Source organism: Antennarius striatus, chromosome 5 (genome assembly GCF_040054535.1).
Source record: "Antennarius striatus isolate MH-2024 chromosome 5, ASM4005453v1, whole genome shotgun sequence".
Lineage (NCBI taxonomy): Eukaryota > Metazoa > Chordata > Actinopteri > Lophiiformes > Antennariidae > Antennarius > Antennarius striatus.
Window position 1 is genome coordinate 12,579,565 of NC_090780.1, and position 23,132 is coordinate 12,602,696.

The 23,132-nt window shown below is 39.3% G+C and overlaps 3 protein-coding genes and 1 non-coding gene across 4 annotated transcripts; 1 reads left to right on the forward strand and 3 right to left on the reverse strand.

Moving 5' to 3' along the window:
- The first annotated feature begins 547 nt into the window (after positions 1–547).
- On the forward strand, positions 548–8,884 carry ninj1 (ninjurin 1). Its single transcript, XM_068314387.1, has 3 exons — positions 548–855; positions 5,853–6,090; positions 7,887–8,884. The coding sequence occupies exons 1-3, from the start codon at positions 799–801 to the stop codon at positions 8,027–8,029; spliced, it is 438 nt and encodes a 145-aa protein (XP_068170488.1). The 5' UTR covers positions 548–798; the 3' UTR covers positions 8,030–8,884.
- Positions 8,885–13,150, reverse strand: card19 (caspase recruitment domain family, member 19). The gene is made up of 6 exons (XM_068314386.1): positions 12,899–13,150; positions 12,404–12,543; positions 11,630–11,786; positions 11,447–11,509; positions 11,197–11,262; positions 8,885–11,052 (listed from the first exon to the last, which is right to left on the reverse strand). Exons 1-6 carry the CDS (start codon positions 12,903–12,905, stop codon positions 10,958–10,960), a joined length of 528 nt encoding a protein of 175 aa, XP_068170487.1. The 5' UTR covers positions 12,906–13,150; the 3' UTR covers positions 8,885–10,957.
- Positions 9,404–9,531, reverse strand: LOC137596047 (U6atac minor spliceosomal RNA). The gene has a single exon (XR_011035511.1). It is a non-coding gene; the product is annotated as a U6atac minor spliceosomal RNA (small nuclear RNA).
- A 240-nt stretch (positions 13,151–13,390) lies between the features above and the next one.
- On the reverse strand, positions 13,391–22,776 carry bicd2 (bicaudal D homolog 2 (Drosophila)). Its single transcript, XM_068314384.1, has 8 exons — positions 22,313–22,776; positions 19,498–19,710; positions 18,778–18,930; positions 17,929–18,393; positions 16,349–17,353; positions 16,004–16,155; positions 15,338–15,569; positions 13,391–14,760 (listed from the first exon to the last, which is right to left on the reverse strand). Exons 1-8 carry the CDS (start codon positions 22,544–22,546, stop codon positions 14,758–14,760), a joined length of 2,457 nt encoding a protein of 818 aa, XP_068170485.1. The 5' UTR covers positions 22,547–22,776; the 3' UTR covers positions 13,391–14,757.
- Positions 22,777–23,132: the final 356 nt, after the last annotated feature.

The following is a 23,132-nucleotide window of genomic DNA, read 5'->3' on the forward strand; positions in this document are numbered from 1 at the left end:
GTGGTCAAACTTGAGGCACTATCACCATGGAAACAGTGGTCATAATAAGAACCAGTTGGTGGGTGTGGTCCGGTTTGAGGGGCCGTGGGCAGCTGCTGTCCATCCTGATCACTGGCTGTCCCACAGTGGAGACACCAGATCACATATAATTTACTGGACACGACTTTGTGATTATGCTGTGCTTCCAGAGTTGTGCCAACTTTCCTTATAACTGTAAATCATGTCACAGCAAGAGTTTCAATAACTTTAGTAACGTGAACATTTTACTAAATTGTTTGATGCAGATCTGGTTCTGAAGCACTTATAGAGGCGGATGACTGAATATATATCACAATATTAATCCTCTTTTCAATAATGTTACTGTAACTAAGATAATATAAGTTTAATCAAAGTAAATGTTAATCTTCAACATGCAGTACCCATATTTGACCGACATGTGGCAGCAAGGAGCCGTTAAACCTTAGGTGGTCTATCAATGAGAGCTCCGTCTGCGACTGCAGTACAAATGACATCACTTATCATCACGATTTAGTTTAAAGCGTAATGGTGAACTAGTAGTGAACTACTGGTGAACTAGTGGTTGCCGCTAACCAGCCCGTCTCTCCTCGTTTGCCCCGGCTCGCTGCAGCTTTGTGGAGACAGCCGCCCCCATGCCGGAGGGGCGGTAGCCTGGCCCCCTGGCCCCTCTCCGCCTGTCGTCACGGCAGCCTTATTTAAACAGTTCGTTCCAGTCTCCACCGGCCGGACGCACATCCCCCTCATGATCAACCCACTGTGGATATAACGGGTATTATCAACATGGCATCGGATACTTTGGAAATGAACGGTGATGCTGACCGAAACGGCGACACGGAGGTATGTGGAGAGAACTGTGGTTCCATTAGCGGACAGTCCGGTGACGTTGACCCGACACTCGGTGCTCAGCCGCGGGTAAATCCACTCAAGACGGGTTCTCTGTGGGGAGGTGCGGGATTCAGAATGATTCGATGGCTCTCGGGTACTTTCTCTGTCTCTTGCATCCTTGTCATGTTGGATGCCAAGGAAACCGATCAAATGTGATCGAGTCGATGTGACCGATAATCGGCGGCAGATGATCCGTGGATTAGTTCTCGGTGTCTTTCCTTCTGTCCTTCTCTGACGGCTCATCTCCGTGTCCACAGAGGGCTGTTGGCGTGGGTCAACCCGGACCGGAGCTGCGCTCAACCTGGACATACATAGTTTTGTTTTTATGTGGAAAAAAAATCACGAATGTACTTCATGATATGATGTTAGATGTGGAATTAATTAGTCATTACAATTTTTATTTGTAGCTTCGATAAAATTTTAATTAACGACCAGAGGCGTTTCCGCTCACACCCTACTTGTGTGAGTAATTACAAAACCCAACGCAGGCTGAAACATTCCACAACAACAACAACAACAACAACAATAATAATAATAATAATAATAATAATGAAGTACCACAGTGCACTGGCGTTGTGCCCAGAGTGTCCCTCGCCTCTTGCCCCCAATCAGGTGGGATAGGCTCCAGCAAGCCTGTGACCTGCAAAAAGCGGAAGAAGCGGTCAAGAAGGTGAATGAATGAATAATAAAAAAACAAGATCAATGATGTCATGACTTAGGACAATGTAAAGTAACATACAGATCTATTTTTTTTTAATTCCGAGTAAATACAAATAGAACTTTTAATGTAAACCACAGAGTCACAACAAGAGATGGAATCACAATGAATACTTGTTGTAGGTCAACCGACTTTGTTGCTTTAATTAAGTATTCTTTTTTTCTTGTTTTTTAAAAACCCTCTGTAGGGTAATATTAATGTTTGATAATACTCAGCTTTAAACGGAGTTAATAGTGAACTTTTAAATAGCATTTTAGTTTTGTTATGATGTAAACCAGGCAGCCATCACTGGGTGAGGAACAAACCCACTGGTGAGTGTACAACCTGCAGAAAACACAGATCATTACCAGATCTGCAAAAAGCTTAGTCACATTAGCTATCTTCATCAGCGTATTGTCATCAGTACAGATTTAAAACTTTCTTTAATCTCAATTGTTTTATCACAAAAATTTAAACCGCAGGAGTTTTCTCATTGCATAATGGCACAATGTGTTTGAGTTAATGGCTTTCTTGTCAACAATATATTGTGCATTGTGACCCAACGGCGACCTGTGCCCATGGTCTTGTGTTCACAGTGAAGAATGCGAATGCCGGCTTAATCCACTTCAAATCCAACAGTATACACCTTTGTGTTATCAGACATTGTCCAAATGACCTGGTTTTTTTAAGCAACTGATGATGACCTTAGTCATAAAAACATGGCATAATAAAACAGGGAACAGTTATGTTGAACATAATATGACGCCCCTTCAATGGGAAGTGGTAACATGTGCCATTGTGAAAGTTAGCTGCCTGTTAACTTCTGTAAAACAGAGAAAATAGTGGCCACAGGAAAAATTCAGATAAGATAAATTGTTGCTGTCGTCATATAGTTTATTCATCTGTACTGATATCCACTGTGGCCTGTTGGTTCCCTTATACAGTATCACATATTAGTCAATCTGTTCATGCTTCCACCTGAGGTTTATATTAGTCATGAACAAAATAAATTGGGGAAGCACTCACTGAACAAAGATCCAAGCTGAATTTCAGTGGCACAAACACAAGGGTCAGCATAGTAACATCAGCTAACCATGACCTGGTGATCATCTTATATTATGTACTAATTATCTGGTTAATTAGTTAGTCGACAGAATTAACCTACATTTATTTTAATAGGTAGTTATATGTGGGGGGAAAATAGTATTTTTATTACAGTTTTAGTGATCTTTAATTTGTCTATTTTTAACATAAATATCAGTGGAACTTTAATTACAGTAGTTTATGTTAATTCATCTTGACACGTATGCCCTGTTGACAGGTTCTATCTGTATTTTAAACTTTATTCAGTTAAATCTAAAACTAATTTTGTTTGTTTGTTTGTTCATGTGTCTGTTGGCAGGATTAGTAAATTCCTAAAAATAGCGATAGGGAATAATCTGAAAATATTTTGAAGGATTCTTTACTATTGAGTAATAGCAAAATTTTTCTTTCAAAATTAATGAATACTGCCTGTAATGCTTTTATTAAAAATAGCACAATGACATTCCATTAGGATAAGATCCAACAGACATGAAAGTCCAGTAATTATTTCAGGTCAGGTAATCCCAAATTATTGCATTTAAGGATGATAGGAAATTATCTGCTAAAATCAAATAGTAAATTTGATTTTAGTAGAACACATTTAAAGCAACAATCTAGGTGCTGAAACAGGTCTGATTCAGTCAGGTGTCACAGTTAGATCCAGAACAACAGTCCATCTGTACAATATAATTTTCTTTCATAAACCTGCAGGAGATCATATGAGCAGAGACGGGTTGTATCTGAAGTTGTGCTGCATACCAACGAGAAATAAAGATGAGTAATACCTGTGTCATCAAGTGAACAGCAGTAACATCATCACAAAATCTACAGTCTCCCTGAACAAGCAAATATGAGGCCTGAACATGAATAAAACATGTGTTTATCCTATGCGGTAATTTAAACAGAACATCAGAAGCTTTCTGGATGTACAGTAAGTGCTGCTGTGTGTTTGTTGCTCACATTTGGCGCAGTATGGAGTCAGTGTGTGTGTTCAGGATTTTAAGCAGAGTAAAGCTCAACTTCCACCTTGGTTTATGTGCCTGAGATGGACCGATCTGATCAGAGCGGGCCGATCTGATCAGTGGCATGAGTTCCTTCATAATAACTACCAAACTTATTATGACGTCAATGTAGTTTCACCTTACCATGAAAACCTATTGGTGCCTCGTTGTGAGCATCAGACTGTCATGGGTTTATTGCTTTGATATGCTGTCTATTTCTGGGGCTATTTATTTTTCAGACCCTTTTGTTCTTAGATTACCTTAGCATAATACCATGAAGAGTTGTTCAACTTATAATTACATCTTTGCAGTATACAGTAAGGCTGTCTTAAAAATCATGTTAATTCAACAATCAATCAGAAAATTTGGCCGTAGAAGTGGTATGTACAGTACAAGCTGTTGTAGAAGGTGAATTATATAAACTGTTGAAAGACCTTTGAATACCCTGAGATTTTACCTGTGTATTCTGGGACACTTAAAACCCAAGTCCTCTCAGGCTGTGTTCAAATCATCAGAGTGAAGTGACAGCAAAGCACGTCATCAGCTTTTTACAATCTGCCTATTAGCAGCTGACCAATTTTTGCTGTCCTCTAGACTAAAATGTCATCCATACTGTCATATACAGTATAGCATGCTTGTTTATTTGTTGTCTTACAGATACAACTTTTTTTTGTCGGTGGCACAAATATGACTAATGTGTGCATGCATACCAACTCAAGAGGACAGATGTGTTCACTTACAGCTAGATATAGGTCATTTAGAATTATGGATGGTAAGCATCAAGATCCAAGCACAACATCAGAGAGTGAACAGTTTGGTGTGGAATATGTGCATAGCCTAGGAAGTCAAAGCCTTTTCCTGGAAACCAGAATGAAAAAATTCTCATGGAAGAAATTTCACAGACAGATCACCAATTATGGGAAAGTTTGAGACATGTAAAAAGTCACACTTGAGAAAAACGAGGTTAGTAGCAGTGGTAATGAAGCTATGGCAGGGTAAGAAAAGGTGCTGCTGGTTACTCTCACACTCATCTGCTGGTTCACTGGAGAACCTTTTTCCTCTGAGGCCTGGCAGCCTGTCAGAGGTGAAGAAAGGAAAGGAGTGCTGAGTCAGACATCTGTCTGATGTCTACAACCTGGGCACAAGGCTGTCATTGTTGGCCTTCTACACTGACACTCATCCCTGATGGAAACCTGAGCGCTGACCTAAACTCATGGGCAAAGCAGCAGAGGTCTCAGGAATGACCCTGGTTTTCTGTGACGTAGTGTTTGTTATGTGGTTCAAAGATTAACCCCTTCATTATGAGCCAAACAGCCTTCTCAGACGGAAAATCATTTTCATTCTACTTCTAACTTTTACATGACACAGCGTGTTTCACGTCTTAAAGATATGCAAGTAACAAGTCAATAATGTCTGCTAGCATGCCAGCTTTCGTCCGTGCTTTGTGATCTTTGCCACATGTTCATGAGTATCTAGAGCCGGTTCGTGGATCTGTGTGGGTGGAGGCGACAGGCATCTCTTGTGTTTCAGATCCAGAATCCAGTCAGCCTTTCAGTGGTCTTATGCGGGTTTGTTTTTGTTTTTTTTCAAACATTTGGACTGAAACCAATTCCGTGACCTTGCTAAGTCTTCTGGTCTTCCTGTTTTCAATTTCAGTTCATTGTGCACTTTCACTTCCATACCAATAGAAATATTGTGATTGCACGAATCTGGATTTTAAAGTTGATTCAAATTGAATCTAAATCCCATAAGCATCTCTTATTAGAAATGTCCAGTGGGAGATTTTTGACAGAGACAAAAATCCCTTGTGTCTTGACACAGCATGCCTTAACAAAAGAGGGTGAAGCCTTCATTTCCAGTCAACTGATTACATTTATGTGAAATCTATTAACAAAGGCTTTCTTAGATTTGTGTAATGGTCAGTATTGAATCAGCACATTTTCATACACATTTCCAATAAGAAAGCAGGTGCATTTTCAGTGTGAATCCACACGAGTGAAAGTGAAAATGTTCAATTTAAAAGTGAACTAATAGATCTATCGATGGACTTATCAATAGCTTTGCTGCGCTGCAATGCGTCTTTCACTACAAACCTGACTGAGATTGCTGTAGCACACTCTTGCTAGCCTTTACTTATGTGTTGTACTGATACCAGCTTTTGTAATCAGGTCTCACTGCAAGGCCGCTTGAGGAGGCAGGACAGACCTCTGAACATGAACCACTATGCAAATAAGAAGAGCGCTGCAGAGAGCATGCTGGATGTGGCTCTCCTGATGGCCAACGCCTCACAGCTGAAGGCCGTGCTGGAAGAGGGACCAGAGTTCTCCTTCTATGTGCCCCTCATTGCTCTGATTAGCATCTCCCTCATCCTGCAGATCATGGTGGGAACTCTGCTCATCTTCATAGGTATGTTGGGACTTATTTCCTTATTTCTAGTTTGTAAACTCATTATTGGCTCTATTTTTCTTATTTAATAGATGTTACTACTCCACAACATCATTGGTGAAGTTTGACACAAACCACCAAGACCACAGATACAAACAGATAAGCTGCTACTGCTTCCCTAATTCTAATATTGACCTAAGTCCGAAAAACCATAATGACACCAAATAAACCACAAGAGAATGTGGTGATTCGCTCATCCTCTTTTGACATTTACTTCATTGAAAATATTATAAAGATAATATATTTTTGATTTTGAGAACTTCCTATTGTATTTGTTATATATTCTGAATTTCCAGTGACGAGACTCAAAATAGTTAGATGTCATTTAAGAAAAAACTGAGAAGGTGCTGGAATAATCAAAAATGTGATTGAATCATCATACAGGAAAGTCTGACAGTGGAGTTTTCCAGGTGCTCAATGAAAAAGTAACTTACAAATCAACAAAAAAAAAGTTCAATAAAAAGTCCCTTAGCCCAAACTGTACTATCAAATATGCTAAACGTCACTTAATGTTTGTGGACTTATTTATTCAGTTTCTTTCTTTCTTTCCGGACATGTTATTACAGCAGACTTCACCTTCATCACTTTTGCAGCATTAACAACATCCGAAAAAGAAAAAAAAGGGTTGACAGGTAGAAGCCATTTGGCTTGTAAAGTGGCTTTTAGTAAAATTCAACATGAAGTGACGTTAAGTACTTTTTGATAACGCAGTTTGGGCTCAGGAACTTTTTATTGAGACTTTGTTGTTGATTTGTAAGTGACATTTTTCTTTTATTTAAGTCTGGCATGACATCTATTTGTAATTTGGACTTTTCTCTGTATTCATAATGATGTGTGTGAAACCTGAACTTAAATGCTGACGCAACTGTTGCAAAACCTCTAAGCTTATTCAAGGAAGACGGAGGTCAGAGTAACATTAAAAAGACGTCACTTCATTCCGGACTTTTACTGTAATCTGAGGGATGTTCAGTGTACAATATGTCACTTTCTTTAAGGTTCAACAAGCAGTTAGCTGAATATATATTGGAAGGGTTGGTATTTCTGTCAGAAACTGCTACCAGCTTTGCTTTTATGCTGAATAATAGACTGAGATATTCACAAACACAGCTTTTCATTTTGCTTGTAGAGCAGCATCACTGCTTCAATAGATTAAATATTTTTGTTGGTTTTCATCCAAAATTTCTCCACAAATATTTTAAACTGATAAACACTTTGAATTCCTTTTTTTCTCACAGGTTTACAGCCATTGCCTTGACACACATCACTGCACATGCTCATATTTTGTTCACACTTTTTTGGCCACATAAATCTCTGTGCACACACCACTTTTAACTTACTGTTGAACCATCGTAGAGGAGTAGATTGAGTAACCCTCAGAGAAGAAAGAGTTTCTTCCCTCCTGAGTCATTATCTCATCCTAGCAGAGAGAACTATTGAGAGTTTAGAAGCAGGAAGCCTCTCTGCTATCAGCTGCTCCCTGTTTTTGTTTTAAGCCATCAAAGATTTGCTAGTAAAAATATGACTCGTGAAAAACAAGAACTTCCCTTCTCAGACCGGTGAGGTGTGAAAAGCACTAACAGAAAAGTCTACTTATTTACCTGTGGGGTCAGAGTTGGTTAATGTTTTTTGGCTGTGCTCAGTAATGATCACTTCACCCTTATCTGGCCTCATCTGTGTGTTTCCCTGAAATGGGGAAGGGATGTCCCTTTTGTTGACTAAGCAAATCTGTTTTGACGTGTCATTTCTTTTTCTGACAGTTAAGTGGGACCTGAACGATCAAAGCAAACACTACAAGCTGAACATCATGGAGAACATCACCACAGCCTTCGTCTTCATCATAGTAGTGGTCAATGTCTTCATCACGGCCTTTGGCGTCCAGCGGCCCAACTCCAGCCAATGATCACCCTCTGATGACTCGCAACGCCTGCTGATCCACTTAGTACAAATGGACCTCAGTATTATTTGTCTAAACAGACAGGATATTTATTCATTTGCATAAAAAAATAAGATGGAGTTGCACCATCCGGTTCATAATTCAACTTCAAGGGCTTGTCAACTGAGGAAGAGGTGAAGTTTATACATGTGTGTGTCAGAGGGTTCACATCCTCTCTGACCACGACTATGGACAAATGTGTAGGCCATTTTTGTTTATTTCATGCAGCAGTTCAACAGTTTCCATTTAAGTCAGAGCTCAGGTTACTGCTGTAGTTTATTTTCTTTAATTAGAAAAGAAATATCAGGAACAATATGCTGAAGATCAATTACAACCACTATTAGTGTTTCCTTAAATAAAAAAAAACATACAACTGGTGTTTAGAAGTTTGAAAACATCAGTATTTGTCTGTCAATATCTAATCCTTGCATCTTTTAAAAGATTGAATTAATCTCCACAGGATGATCAAATGAAATAATTAATACGAAATGTGTTAGGACCGCTATTATGAGGAATTTACAGCTTTATGTTGGGGCATATTTTCTGTTTACGGTCATGCACATCAGACAAATAATGAAGTGGACCTTCTATGCTTTGTTTTTTTAAGTGCTATGCATAATTTGTTTTGTATTGTTTAATCTGGTTTATCTGTGTGATATATCGATGTCCACAAGTGTGGTGGATTGAACTGTATCGTGTATGTAGTTACTCTTAAGCTTTTTAAACTACTTTCACTTTTTAAAGGACCAAAGTTTTCATACAATTCTTGGATTACATACTGTGACTACTATTTAAAATAAAAATTTTAAATAAAACTACAAATGTGGTACAAAGTGTTTATTGTCATGTCAATATTGGTACAAAAATAAAAGTCACCTCAGCATCAAGTTTTTTATACAGAATGTGACAAACTGTCAGGCACTGGACTTCAATTAGTTTACAATAAGTGATCAACTTCAGAAAACACATCAGAATTACCTTTAGAACTACTGGAAACGATCAATAATTTTAGTCTTGAAAGCTGCAAATAAATGACACCAAATAAGCGCAACAAGACGATGTAAAACCAATAAATAGCTTTGTGAGAGATTCAAACATTGAAAAGTACTTTTTGTCTAACTTTCACCGTCTTTTGAGTGAGTTTTTAAACCAAGCTACAGTTTACATGCCAAGGGGAGTAGTTCATCCTGCCCAACCCAACCATCCTCCCCAAAAGGGAAATGCTCTGACGGGCTTCCGGTCTCTACGTATGTTAGCCGTATGGGATGGATCACGTGGTTTGGGATTTATCGCAGCGGACATGGGAGATGGTGGGACAAAACCACCACGGGATACATGTACGAAAAAACTTGGTTAGAGATGCCACGAAGTAGATGGCAATGCCTTAACCATTTGTGTGTTGAAGGCCACAGGGGCCTATTCCATCCTTGTCAAGGGGAGTGCTAACCTTCTCTCCTTTCATACAACACGCCAGTGCAATGGCGGGCCGTTGTATTTATACCCACCTGAAAGCGAGTCTCGTTTCAGTCAGGGTGTCATTTACTGGTTAACAAACATACCTCTGAAATATAATTCTTTCTTTACTTAACAACCGTTTGGAATTGCATTGTCACTTTACATTCTATATTGAATATGTTCGATATTTCTGTGATTTGTAACCCTACCCACCATGCACTGCGGTGGCAACGCAGTGTATCATTGGCGGAAATGACCACGTGAGTGCTACAATCGATGGAATCGTCTATTCTAGTATTATATGGACAGTGCTCTACAAAATATGTCACTTATCAGACAAAGCATGTATGTTTGGTGCCTAAAAATGAGTTGCAGTATTTTGAGGAGTTGCTTTGAGGCCAGTAAAGACCGCAGGATGTCTGGTTGTATAAATCGTCTTTACCTCTAGAGGGAGCTCCTGCTCCACAGACGTTTTCATCAGAGATCACTGGTTTTGTTTTAGATGGCATGAATTGTTGTACTATTTTAGTCATACAAGTGTAAATGACTCCATATAGTGCAAACTAATACATGGGGTGCTGTTTACATCAAAATAAAAGGTTGGGAAACAATATGTGTCCATAAACAAAGATGAACTACTCAAGATCCTCTGCTGCATAGACATTTCAGAGACAGCTAAAATCCTATAATTTGTCCTTGTAGGTTGCAACATAAATGTGAAAAAGAAGAAAATCTCAGTTTTCAAATTTAAAAAAAATCTGAAAATGTTTTAAAACTTAAAATATAAAAAGCCATCCCTCCTGTACCTAGATATGTGCATGATGTTGATTCCCCAGCAAACCTTATCTAATATATTTTCCCGCTCACAGAGACTGATTTTAATTATAACAGTGGAAAGAATAATATGAATCATAACAGTGAACATAACAGCAAAAGGCACTTTGTTGTTATGTGTAGAAAGTTCAGTGAAAAATAGAAAAACATTTTTAAATTATGTTCTGGAAAGAAAACGCAGTAGAAGGACTAAATCCTAAACCGCATACTAGGCATATTCCTGCTGTGGGATAAAAACATGCAGGCAAAACTTTTTCCATTCAAATTTGATTCATTATATAGCTCCTAAATTTATAGATCAAATGGAAAAGTAATGTGAAAAATGTAGGCTGATCACACATTGTTATACTTTACCTATTGGTGAGTTACTACTACTCACATATTCAAAACCACATTAAAGGGCATAAATGCAATGTATCAAAGGCAGCGCTGTAGCCTGAATTGTAGCATTTTTGATTCTGAGCTAAATGTTATATACAAACAATTTGTACAAATTAGTATTCAAAACTTGTCATATTGTGCTGACTTTGAGACAAGTAGCAGTCATGCAAAGAGCACTTTTTGTGATGCCTGATGAGAAAAAGTCACCCCTTATTTTAGAAGTCTTTAGTCTGTGTACCAGATGAGGACCTCCCGGGCTCTTCTTTTCAAACCCAGGGCGGCCATTCCAAGGGCACGGCTTCCACCCGTCAGTTTATCCTCTGAAGAACAAACACCACTCCTTGTTGATACCAGTTAAAAAGAATTAAATAGAATTACCTTGCTCAAATCATGCATGCATTTTAATTGATTTATACAGTATATAGTAGTTATCCAATATTTAAATAGCAATGCGAGGTACAAACCACTGTAGTAATACAGTAGAGCCATCCCCACTGCGACGCTGAAGCAGCCCAGAAAGAAGAGTGGCCCTGTAAGCAGCACAAACACAATATATTACCATACCTGAGCTTGTCTGTGCTATATAATAACCAGAACAAATTTTATTTTCCTTCTTCAATACGCATTTAGTCTTTGTTATTACATTATTATTGGTTAGTTTATCATTTTGCCGCCTTATATACAGACATAAACTTTTTCAAATTAACATCTTACCTTTATCATTCATAACATATTTCTGATGGTACACATGTTGGTTTTTTAGAGGATCTCTGTTATCTGGACACAGAACATACATATTTTAATATATGGAAAAAAACATTTACTCAAAAATAATGTTAAAATGTATTCTCCAAACTGTTCACATGTGAAATGAAGAAGCAGTTTCGGGGAACTAACCTCTAAGGCGGCGCCGTGTGGGCAAGCTGTAGTACACTTCTTCTATGTGCAGGTGAAGTGCTCTGTAAAACTCCCTGCAAGCTTCCTCTCCTTTCCCCTGCAGGTGCACCAAGAGCTCACCCAACCGAACAGCTGTAGGCACATCTAGGTTTCGGAACTGGAAAAGAGTAACATTTATTCTTTAGTAGGGAGCTTGATGGCACATTTTGTTTTGATATTATCAGCATAATTTGCTTTAAATAGTTTAAGATCAACAGTATGTTTTTGGTACCAGAAAATTGATGAAGCACTTTCCAAATGTTTGTAAAAAGAAAAAAAAAAAAAAACATGACAAGGAGTGATTCAAAAACTAATACTGCATTTAGCAAGTTTTGTATAGAACACTTTTAAATGTAGTTGAGGTAAATTTCAGGGTATTTGTACTTTTCACAAGAATTTCCATTCATCAAATTCTTGAGGGCAAAGCTGTACTTTTTACTCTATTACTTTTTAACTCTACATACCTTGTAATTTTTATTTTTATTTTTGTAAATTGGGATTTTGCTCAGTTTACAAAAAAGATTTTAAGAACATGATTAGATCACAAGGTAATGGCGAGTTATACATTTTCTCTTAATAATGTTGATAGAGACCATCACGACACAGGCTTTTGATACTTAAAAAAACCGCGCATACAGTACAGGTATTTGAGTTATATTTTAATTCGCAGCTCTGTAATGACTGCCAAACTATTCCACCACCGCCATCATGCAGAACAGACGAGCAGACTTTTACTTTCGTGGCCTCCTTGTCTGTGAGGATCTGCGGGTAGATTCTGTTGAGCTGCAGCACCAGCCTGTCCAGCGGCTCCGTGTCCAGCCTGCGGTCCGCCCGCAGGAAGCTGCTGTCCTCTCGGAGGTGCTCACGAAAACTGTCTGTCCGTTTCAACACAAACAAGTTCACTTAGAATAACAAGAGGAGCAATGCGTGCACGTCTGATTTAATTTAGCTCAGTATTTCCATTTTATTTTGCAGTAGTATATCCATACAGCCCAGTCACAACATGATCTCTAGGCTTTTGCAGTTTCTGTTGACAAACTTTTCAGAAGCTAAACAGTTTTAAGGAATGAAACGTTTCCCTGTCGCTACAAACGCGAGTTAAACGTCCAGATAATTCGCATTAATGAAATTATGTTCCTGATCTCCACCTATTGGGAATATTTTAAAAAGACTGAAATGGAAAGATCACTTTATTGAACATTAAGTTATTTTTTAGTGAAAGATACCAACCTCCCATTGTGGAGTCGCCTGTCTGCACTCCGTGTTGACACGCCCTCTGACGTCACTACGTCGGGAAGAAGAGACTTACGTCGTCACCAAAAAAAAAGGGGAAAAAATGACCTCTGCGGCAATGGAAAGAAATGCTAATGCTAAGGCAAAGACGAAGGTCGGCCTTTTCCAGATACTGACCCGCTGAAGCAAAGGAACAGATGAAGAATTATCTTTAATACAGTTTGGGGTTTCTTAACCACAGGTGCATTTTAAGTAAATGTGGTGCTATAGATTAAATCCGTAATTTTAATTCTCAAAATTGAGAAACGGATGTCACGTCCTCCCAACATTCCTTCGCTGCCTCCGCAGACGCCCCCCACAGACGCCCCCCACTTTAAATGACTACAAAGTACTGATGAATGAACTAGTTTGAAGGCCCATAAAACAATAGTATTTTTATCGTTTACTACTATTTATTGTCTTTATTATAAGAGGATGGTTATCTTTATAACTCTCAATCTAACTTCACATTCCTTATAAAGTCATGTATGCATCATGTATAGCTGCTAAATTAAAATATCTTTTTAATTCCTGTACAGTGAACGAATGAACAACTCATTGTGCTTAATATGGAATGATAGTTAACTTGTGTTTTATTAAACAAAAAAGACAGTTTTGTGAAAGTTAACTGTCACAATCATGATATTTGCTAGTGTTTAGCACAAGTTCAGTTCATACGGATATTCTAACTGATGTTCTGACCTGCTGCCACTCAAAACCTCTTCATGAAACAGGAAAGACAACATCCTGTAGTCTGAACAGTGTCAAATAAATACCATTATAGTTCTAGCACAATATATAAAATCAAATAAGACCAAATATGTCAGCAACAACATGTAAAATATTTCCACATAGCATAAACAGTTGTTTTGTCATGTTTGCTAATTGCACTTATGAACAAAACACAAAAGGACAGTCAAGGCAAATAGTTTGAATACAATGGACTTTAGGTTTTAAATGTTCACAAAATTGTATTTTAACAATTACATTTCAAACACACTGAAAATGTTGAATACTATTAACATCTGACTTAACTTAGAGATCTTTAAATAAGCTTTGCATCATTACTCGTCCTTAGTCACAAAAAAGATCCTTTGAATCTGTAACAGCTTTATCGTCCAAAAAGGAGTCGAACAAAAACCTAGTGAAGACCCCGAATTTGAAGCTCCGTAAAGAAAATACTTTAAAAAGAAGAAATAGTGAACAAAATGTTTAATAGCAGTAACAGCTTGTTTTGGGGATGTCAGAAAGGCACCTTTAAATATAACCCTAAAGGAAAACAACTTATTCATTCTCCTGTATTTTTAGTGGGTTGAAAGTTCTGGTTTTATAAGAACACATAATCTCAGATTTTTTGTTATAAAATAAATACAGATAAAACATTTTGAATCAAGTTGTCAAGACTCTGGTACAGAAACATGCACATCCAGTAAAAACACTGTATAACACTATCAATTAGTATGATTTTAGAAAGAAAAAAAGAATCACTTAAGTACACAAAGTGCTCAATCAGGCTGATACAGATGGTGAGTATTAAGCAAGCAGCAAACACTCGAATCTTCCTCTGGTTCAGTAATAAAAGTGGTGCAAATCGATGGAAGACTGGAGGTGTGTGTGTGGGCAGCTGACACCAGTTGTTCAATGTTCAGCAGAACTTTTGGCACGCCGAAACAAGAGTCTTGGCACATGAAGTCGGATATGTTGTGTTAGCGATAACAATATTTGGATTATTAGAGAGTGAAGGAACCAGGAGAACAGGTGACGGAATGTCACAGACAGTCTGACGGACCTCCTTAAGGACACTTGGCACGATCGATTTACTGCAGAGAGAAAACAGAAGAAAAACCCATTAAACTGATTGATGATTGAAATGCCAGTTTCTAATTCATTAATGGTACACAGTGAAGCTGTTTGATGGAAGTTGGTCACAGGAAGTAGAGGACTGAGGGGCTTCATGCACACAGGTTTCAATTTAACGTTCAAACTTGAACATTGGAGCAAGCCGAACATTTTATAATTACAATAATTAAAATACCATTTTCCATTTCTACCTCTTACAGCTGGAGAACTACTTCAGATCCAGCGTCTACATTACAGCATTTGAAACTCTGTAGATTTCAATACATTTTCATAGTTAGGAATGATGTCAGTCAGGCTGACTGATTTGTTCCAGGTTCAAAAGGAAACCATAGAATTTGGGGATATTTTAAAACTGAACAGCAAGAAGGCGAGACATGATGGTGCTGAAATGCAAGAACAGGAAGAGCAGGAAACACAACTTAGGTCTCAAATCTACAGCTATATGACTGTCAGCTGCATATTATTGTGTCTTTATGGAAATAACTCTGATGGTTTGTGGATTATGTAAGTGGTTTGGAGTTACAGAGCCTAACTTACATTACGGTTAGATGAAGCTCCTTTGCCCTTTGTTTTGCCTTTGCCTCCCGTCGCTGAGGCGCTGATGCGACGAGCCTGTTCGTGGTCGAACTCCAAGTCCTCCAGTCGTTGAGTTAAAGCCAGTTTCTGCTGGATGGCCATACGCAACAGAGAGTTCAGGGTCTTCTTCTCATCCTCAGCTGCAGACAGCTGCCTCTGCATGTCATCCAGTTGAGACACATACTCATCACACCTGAGAAAAGAGAGGGAGAGGGATGGAGGGAAAGTGCAAGGAGAAAAAAACCCCCATCAGTACAGGATATTTCCAGTAGGTGGAGCAATCTGCCTTTAACTTTACTGCTGTCACATGTTTTGTTCATTCTCCAAGCCTCCAGGGAAATTCTTCCAGATGGGAGGAAGAGATCTCTGCTCACTGACTCAGTCTCTGGGATTACATCAGACATTTCCCACAATGCTTTGTGTTTCTTACAGATACATATAGACAAGCACATTAAACATTCTGCCACAAAAACACCAAAGTTATGAATTTTTCAATGTCATTAAACACTTAATGATGCTCAATGTGATGCATTAAAGTTTGATTCGTGAACCACCTGGTCATCAGGGTGATGATTCCAGTCACGTATGGTAGGACTAACATAATCCGATAATGACGTTTACCCGTACCTTGTTGCAAACATGGCTCGAAGAGAGGAGAAGGTAGCAGCATCCTCTTTCAGAGCCTTGAGTTCATTGCGAAGCTTCATGATCGTCTCAGTCACGATGGCCTTCTCGCTGTCGTACTTACTCTTCAGGTTTGCCAGAGCAACCTCAGCTGTCTGAAGGAGGAAATATTTGATTATTTAGTTCTTGCCCTTTTGTGAAGCATCAACACTGGTTGTTTTTAGCTGAAGCATGTAATCTTCTTTTCTTCTTGTCAGTTTTAGAAACAATGAACATCCTTCCTCTATACACAGCATGCAGACACAAAAGCACAAATGTAGTGTACAGACACACACAGCGCTCTCCTACCTGTTTGTTGGCCTTGAGAACAGCTCTGAGAGTGGCGATCTGTTCCCTTTTGGTGCTCAGTAGAGACTTCAGTTTGAGGATCTCCTCCATGCAAGCCTCTTTGTCCTTATCTGCTACAGTACTCAGCTCCAGATTGGCAAGTCTCTGACGGGACAGTTCTGTGGTTCGGTCCACTGCCTGCTGCAGGTGGCGGATCTGGTCTCTGATGATGGCTACGAGGTTATAGATGTTCATGGGTTCAGGTCTGTGCTCCGATGTGGGAGCTGGAGTAACTGAGGCGCTGGTGGAGTCGGAATTTTTAAGTTCAGTCTCGGTGATCAGCCCATTGGTGAGAAGTATGGAAGACTGGTGCTCCTTTCCGTCTTGACCCCTTCTCATGATAACCTTGCCTTTCTTGTAGTAATCAAGCATGACGCGATTAGGGGTCTCGTTGTTGCACATACAGACATGGTTGTACAGATTAGCCAGCTCTTCACTGAAAGCCACAAGCTCATCCTGGGCAACGTTAAGGCTGCCCAGCGATTCTCCTGCAGCCTCGGTGACCAGACGAAGCTCCTTCTCCAAGCGAGCCACTTCTCCTTTATCTCCTTGACTAATCTTCTCCAGGGACACCAACCTCGACCTCAGCTCTTGAACATCACTTTCCAGCCGCCCTCGCTCGTCTTCATACCGGGTTCGACACTCCTCGTACTTTGCCCGAAGAGTCTTCAGCTCCTGCCTCAGCTCCCCAGCTTCAGACACGGCCACGGTGTACTTACATTTTAAAATCTCTGGGCCGTTGATGTCCAGCTCGTAGTAGTCGCCATCATCATGACTGTCTCTGTCTTTCTCACTGTCGAGGGCAGACTGACGCTCCTTACTGGCCTGAAGTTTCCTCATGGCGCTGAGGTTCTCCGTCAACCTGTTGACGGTTTCCTTCTGTTCAGACACCGCCCCGTAGGCCTGTTCCAGCTGCTTCTGGCTCTCCTGGAGGGAGCTGATCAACGCCACTTTCTCTCTCTCCACCTAACATATGAACAGAGAAAGTTTCAGGTAGGATGTCAAATTTAAAGCAATATAAAGTTAAAAAACAAACTTTGTCTACAGTGTTTAATTAATTTAAAATACATAACAATACAGTCAACAATAAATTATCAACATTTTATGCAAAATGAATGTTTATTTTTGGTTCTGTTGTTCAAAGGAACACTTTGGAACGTGAAAAGGAACGCCTTTCCTTTTTGGTACTGTTGAGACTATAAAACCAGCACAGCTCTCAGCAGGCCTCACACAGACAGTCACTCATAGTCTGTATGACCAGTGTAGATTGTATATTATAAATGCTATATTCCTAACTGTGTCTTTATCTATGTATGTTTGAATCTCTCTTCTACTACTCAATCATATTGCTGTCTGTCCTATTCTTCCCCTCTTTCTCTGAATGGTGTTGCTATCATCGCAAAAATGTCTCCACTGTGGGACAATTAAAGGATTATCTTATCATAAAGTCAGACTGTAAAAATGAATTTTAACCCATAATGCATAAAGTACTGTACCCATCTTTCAAATACAAAACAAAAAGCATCTCATGGATGTCCTACCTGAACAAGTTGCTGTTTCAGTTTTTGGATCTCAGAGATGTTGAGTTCACTCAGCAGGTCGTCCACCAGGCTAGGAGCCGGTTTGAAAGCTTCTCCTTTCTTGTTAACAGCAACTCTGTTATCTTCATCACCTTCAAATGTCTTGATCAAACCATTTTCAAAGCCTCTGACCAGATCGTCATTGTCAGTCTCGGTGGTAGTAAAGGGATCCTCGTTAAGTTTTAAGTTATCGAAAGATATGTTAAAAGAGCTGTTGTACACAGAACCACCAATGGTCATGTAGTGGGAGAGCTCTTTACGCAGGGTGGCCTTCTGCTCGCGTTCTGTTTTAATGGTTTCTAAGGCCTCCGTCAGCTGTCGCTCAGCAATCTCTCTCAAACGCACAGCTTCCTCCAGCTGGCTGTGTAAGCACTGGGAGTCTTCCTCCAGACGGCGGATCTCATGCTTTAGACCCTCAAATTCCACCTGAACAGATGATTAAACAGCATGTTGATGTATTGTAGTGGGAAACATTTTATCAGGCCTCATATTTTCAAAAATGATAATAATAAAACTGTTAAATACTGCAGTTGATAGACAGGGGTTATAAAAGGCAAGAAAAATCCATTTCCAGTTTTAAATAGAAATATATTAAATTGAAATTTAAATAAATTTAAATTTAATGAACTAAAAAAAGTGTTGCAAAACCAACATTTTCATTGTGTTTCCTTACTTGTTGTTACTTTAGAACCCAAAAGGAATAATGTGTCTAGATTTTTTAACAATTGAAGGGGACTCATTTTCCACGATTTTAACGGTGTTCAGGATATGTAATACAGTCAGTATTAATTTCCATGTTCTTCACCTCACCTGGTTCTGTTTCAGCACTGACACTTGTTTCTGAAGAGAGATGTTTTCGTCCTCCAGCTCACTGTAGTCCTGCTGCAGACGCACCTCTCTCACCTTATACTCTCTGATGTCGTCACGCAGCTGACTGCGCTGCAGCTCTGCCAAGTCTGAGGTCTACAGATTGAAGGAGAGACAGTCTGCATGAGAATTAACTCATTTAAATGAATGTCCAGGAAAACTGATTCGTCCGCTCAAATGCCCAGTCTCCATGAGTGAAAGGTTCACCTTGTCTGTATGTGTCTGGGCCCAGTGTCTCCAGCTACACCTCTGATAGCTTTACTCAGCTTTCGCATCATTTTTTTGAGTAAGAATACAATGAGCCTTTCACAAGAAAACGTGCTACTGTCATTTATGACTATGAGAGTGTACTGCAAAATTTGACACCAACTAAAAATGTACTTTAACACCTTTTGACAAAAAAAGTCTAAAAACAAAACATACATGGATTAAATGGTGGGCTTGAAGGTAAATAATGTCCACAGTACAGATACAGGTTAAAACACTGCATGTGATCTGGTAAGATCTAGTTTTCTTATACATGATTTCATCAAAAAGCAAGATTATGAAATTGAAAAGTCTCTCTACATTAAGAACTTAGTAAAATTAGCATGACTGCCATTAGATTTTATACAAATGAGCTCAACCTTCCTATTTTTCACATTTGTATAAATAAACAAGCACCTCTCTCATCTCCAGGTTGATTGATGTCAGACGCTCATTTTCAGCTTGAACACTGGAGAAGGAGGTTTTGGCCTGTCGGAGTTCATTCTGGAGCTCCAGGACTTTCTGTTGGTAGAGAGCCTCCTTACTGGCAGATTCCATGATCAGCGACTCTTCCCTGCTTTCCCCATCTGCTGCCACCTTCTTGTGGGTCGAGTATGCTTGTCCAAAGGCCTGCGGACAAACAAATCAGGACACGCTACTTTGATTAAGGAGTCCACATACAGTATGTATGATTGACAGTTCACAGCACTGACCGGCTAACATCAGACTCAAACAGTGAACTGTCTTTAGGCATGTAGACGACTAGCCAATGACCAATGGCACTAAGCTGAACTGGTGATGTAACAACTACTTGCCAAAGAAGTCCTGAAAACCATCACTGAGCTGCAACTCTCCCCTCCACCAGTGTTTAACCCCGTCCTTTCTTCCTCAACACTTTTCATTCTAACTCATTGGTATGTGTGACAAGCAGCGGCTGGATGTGATGTGAATTGATCTGCAGCTTAAAGCACAGCGGGTCCCGATAGATTATTTGTTTTGTCCATTACCCTTGTGACTCTACTAAAAACAGAAGTGGCATTCAGAATCACGAGATGCATGACGACAACAACGAGTCATTTAGGAACTGGACTTGAATCCACATGCTGAATAACAAAATTTACCACTAAAATCCAAAATGATAATAAGTAAATGAAAGGCATTTGGTGACTCTCCAACAGCGGCACACATTAACTGATCACTGTCATGTAGATCTAACAGCTGAAGACAGGCCTATGATGGTTTCTTTATTATTTGACCAGTTTATGGATTCAAATATTAGCAGCAGCAAATGCAACTTGAACCGATGCAGTCAGACTGCAACATCCCGTGACACCCCTGAATTCAGAATTTTACTAATACCTACTTGCATAAGTCAAAGATCAAACCTAGTGCTTTGACCTACTGTCATATATCAAAGCACTAGCTTTGATCTATGGTCTTACACTGGCCTTCTCCCTCGTCTTTCTATCGTATCTGGTTCCTGAGTATACAAAAGTTGAAATTTGACCTTGACCTAGTTTTCTCAAGGTCATCATCTCGTTTTCATCCCCTTTGCCACCCGAGTAATGTGCTTTTTGTTTCATCTTTCTATCTGGAACAGTTGCAAACGAACGGATGAACGGACGAACGGATGAACACACAAACACTGACAATCACAATACAATACCGCTTTGACGCAGGATGGACTGTAATGAAAGATTCAAAATCGTGGACATTTGACAAATAAAATGTTATTCGCTATTTTCAGTGTATTCAACATGAGGATTTGAGACTTTTCTTGTCATATAATAATATTTTGGGTCTGGAATATTAAAGCTTTGAGCTGTATACGAAATATGGGACAGCTGGAAATGAGAAATGACATCTTCACAATGTCGAACGCCAAATAATTAACAAATTTACTGATTATTCAATAATGAATATAATCCTGATTGTTACATAACTTGAATTAAAAAAATTAAAATTTACACTGGAGCTGAAAATTACATTCAATCATGTATGTATCTGTTTGTGTTCGGGCTTGGGATTAATCATAGCCTTACTCTTGGCTAAGATTCTAACTTGTGTAAGAATTTAAGTTGAAATATCGCAAGACACCAAATTATTAAGAATGAGTAATGAAGATTAGCTCATAACAAGAGGCATTAAGAACTGCTGAATCATAAAGCTGCCTTACGTATATCTCCTCTGAAGGATGATGTACAAGCATCAGGAAAACTGACTAAACTTAAAACGCCAACTTCCCTCTGGAAATCCACAAGCAGATAGCCTATAATTTAATTTCTATAATAAATAATTCCCAACAAGATTTCAGTGGCTAATATCACCGCTGATATTTTTTGTGATTGGAGTAATGATTTAAAAGAAATGGTTTATTGAGAAGACATTCCATTAAAGCACATGGTACGTGTATTTGCTGGGAAACAGGTGTGTTAACACGAAGATTGCCAAGGAAGTTTTGACACCGATGTCACAAATGTCAGCAAATGGTAAACCCACAGTGAAAACACTTCAAGGACGGTGTAATCCCACAGTGGTCAAACAAAGACCTTCACTTCAGGGAGAAATTATTCCAAAGGTTTGATGGTCATTGCAGAAGTGGAGATTAATTCTAAAATAGCTTAGGTAAAATCCATCTCAACTCAATTCCTCCTTGACCTACGTATTAACTTACTTCCCAGACTGACAACTCCACAAAAGGAGAAAGCATACAATTTAATTTCTATAATAAATCAATAACATTTAACAGGTAATTTCTACAAAACCTGGAACACCACACCAAATTGTCCACTTTGGCATGAAAATAGTATCTACTTCAACTTACATAGCAAGAAGAGGTGTGAGCATGTCATCATTTAAACCACAACTACTTAATGTTCTACATGAAGAAAACATCCAAACACACGACTTTCTCCATGTTAGTGTGGAATAGTATTTTGAGACCACATGATAAATCATTACAGTCTAAATATTTGGGAAGGATTTCAGCCAATCGATTTATTTTATAAAGAAATGTCAGTTTATAGTGGAGCTTCCCATAATTGATGGTTCCTACCATTTATGATGGTTCTGATTATAGACTGAAGGGTTCTGACTGACGAGTTTAGGACAGCTGGAAAGCACAACGCTGGCAGTTAACCATTAAGGTGCTGATACCACAATATTTATACCCTTAACCTCACGGCTGTGAACATTTTAACGGGTTTGCCTGCGTGGCTCCGGGATAGTTTACCTCCTTCAGCTGATCCAGCTCCTGTCGGACCGTCTCGTACTCCGTCTCCAGCTCATCGAACCGTTGTTTGAGCTGCTGCTTCTCCTCCAGCACCGCCAGCCCATACTCGGCCGCCTGGATCTTCTCATGAGTGGTTTCACCGAGTTCCCGGGTAAGACGTTCGACCTCGGCTCGAAGCCACTGCGGCCCGGCCTCTGTCACCAGCTCAGCATCGGTGTAGTCCTGCTCCTCCATAGACGTTTCTGTGGACCTTAACGGGACCCAACCCTGGCTAATAGCAGCAGCACTTAAAAACACCAGAATTACAAGTCACTGGTTTCTTTGTTTGAACCGCATTGTTGGGACTCAAATAACTATTATTTCATTTTCCTGCCAGAGATTTCGTTAATGCTAAGCTAAAGCTGTACTTCTTTCATGCTTTTATCACGCTTTCTTCTACCCCTTACAGAGGCTGTCATAGGAAACTTCGGTTGAGATCGTCGATTAGGAAAAAAAAACTCTTGTATTACATTCAAGCGTGTGTCTTTACGACGGGAAATGTAGTTTTAAATAAGTCCAACTTTGCTGACAGAATTTTGCCTCAGCTGTTAAATTGGCATCAAGTTCCAGAATGCATTGCGTGGGCATGGGCGGGATTCGGAAAGTTTCTCAAGTTTTCATTGCTGCCATCTAGAGTACATATTATGAAACTGCAACTATCTAGTGCGACAAGCAATAACTAATATGCAATAGAATGGGCGATCATCCGTGGTCTTTAACCGCATATTCTGTTTATGGTACAAACAAGTGTTCTGTACAAAATAATATTAAAATTATGAAT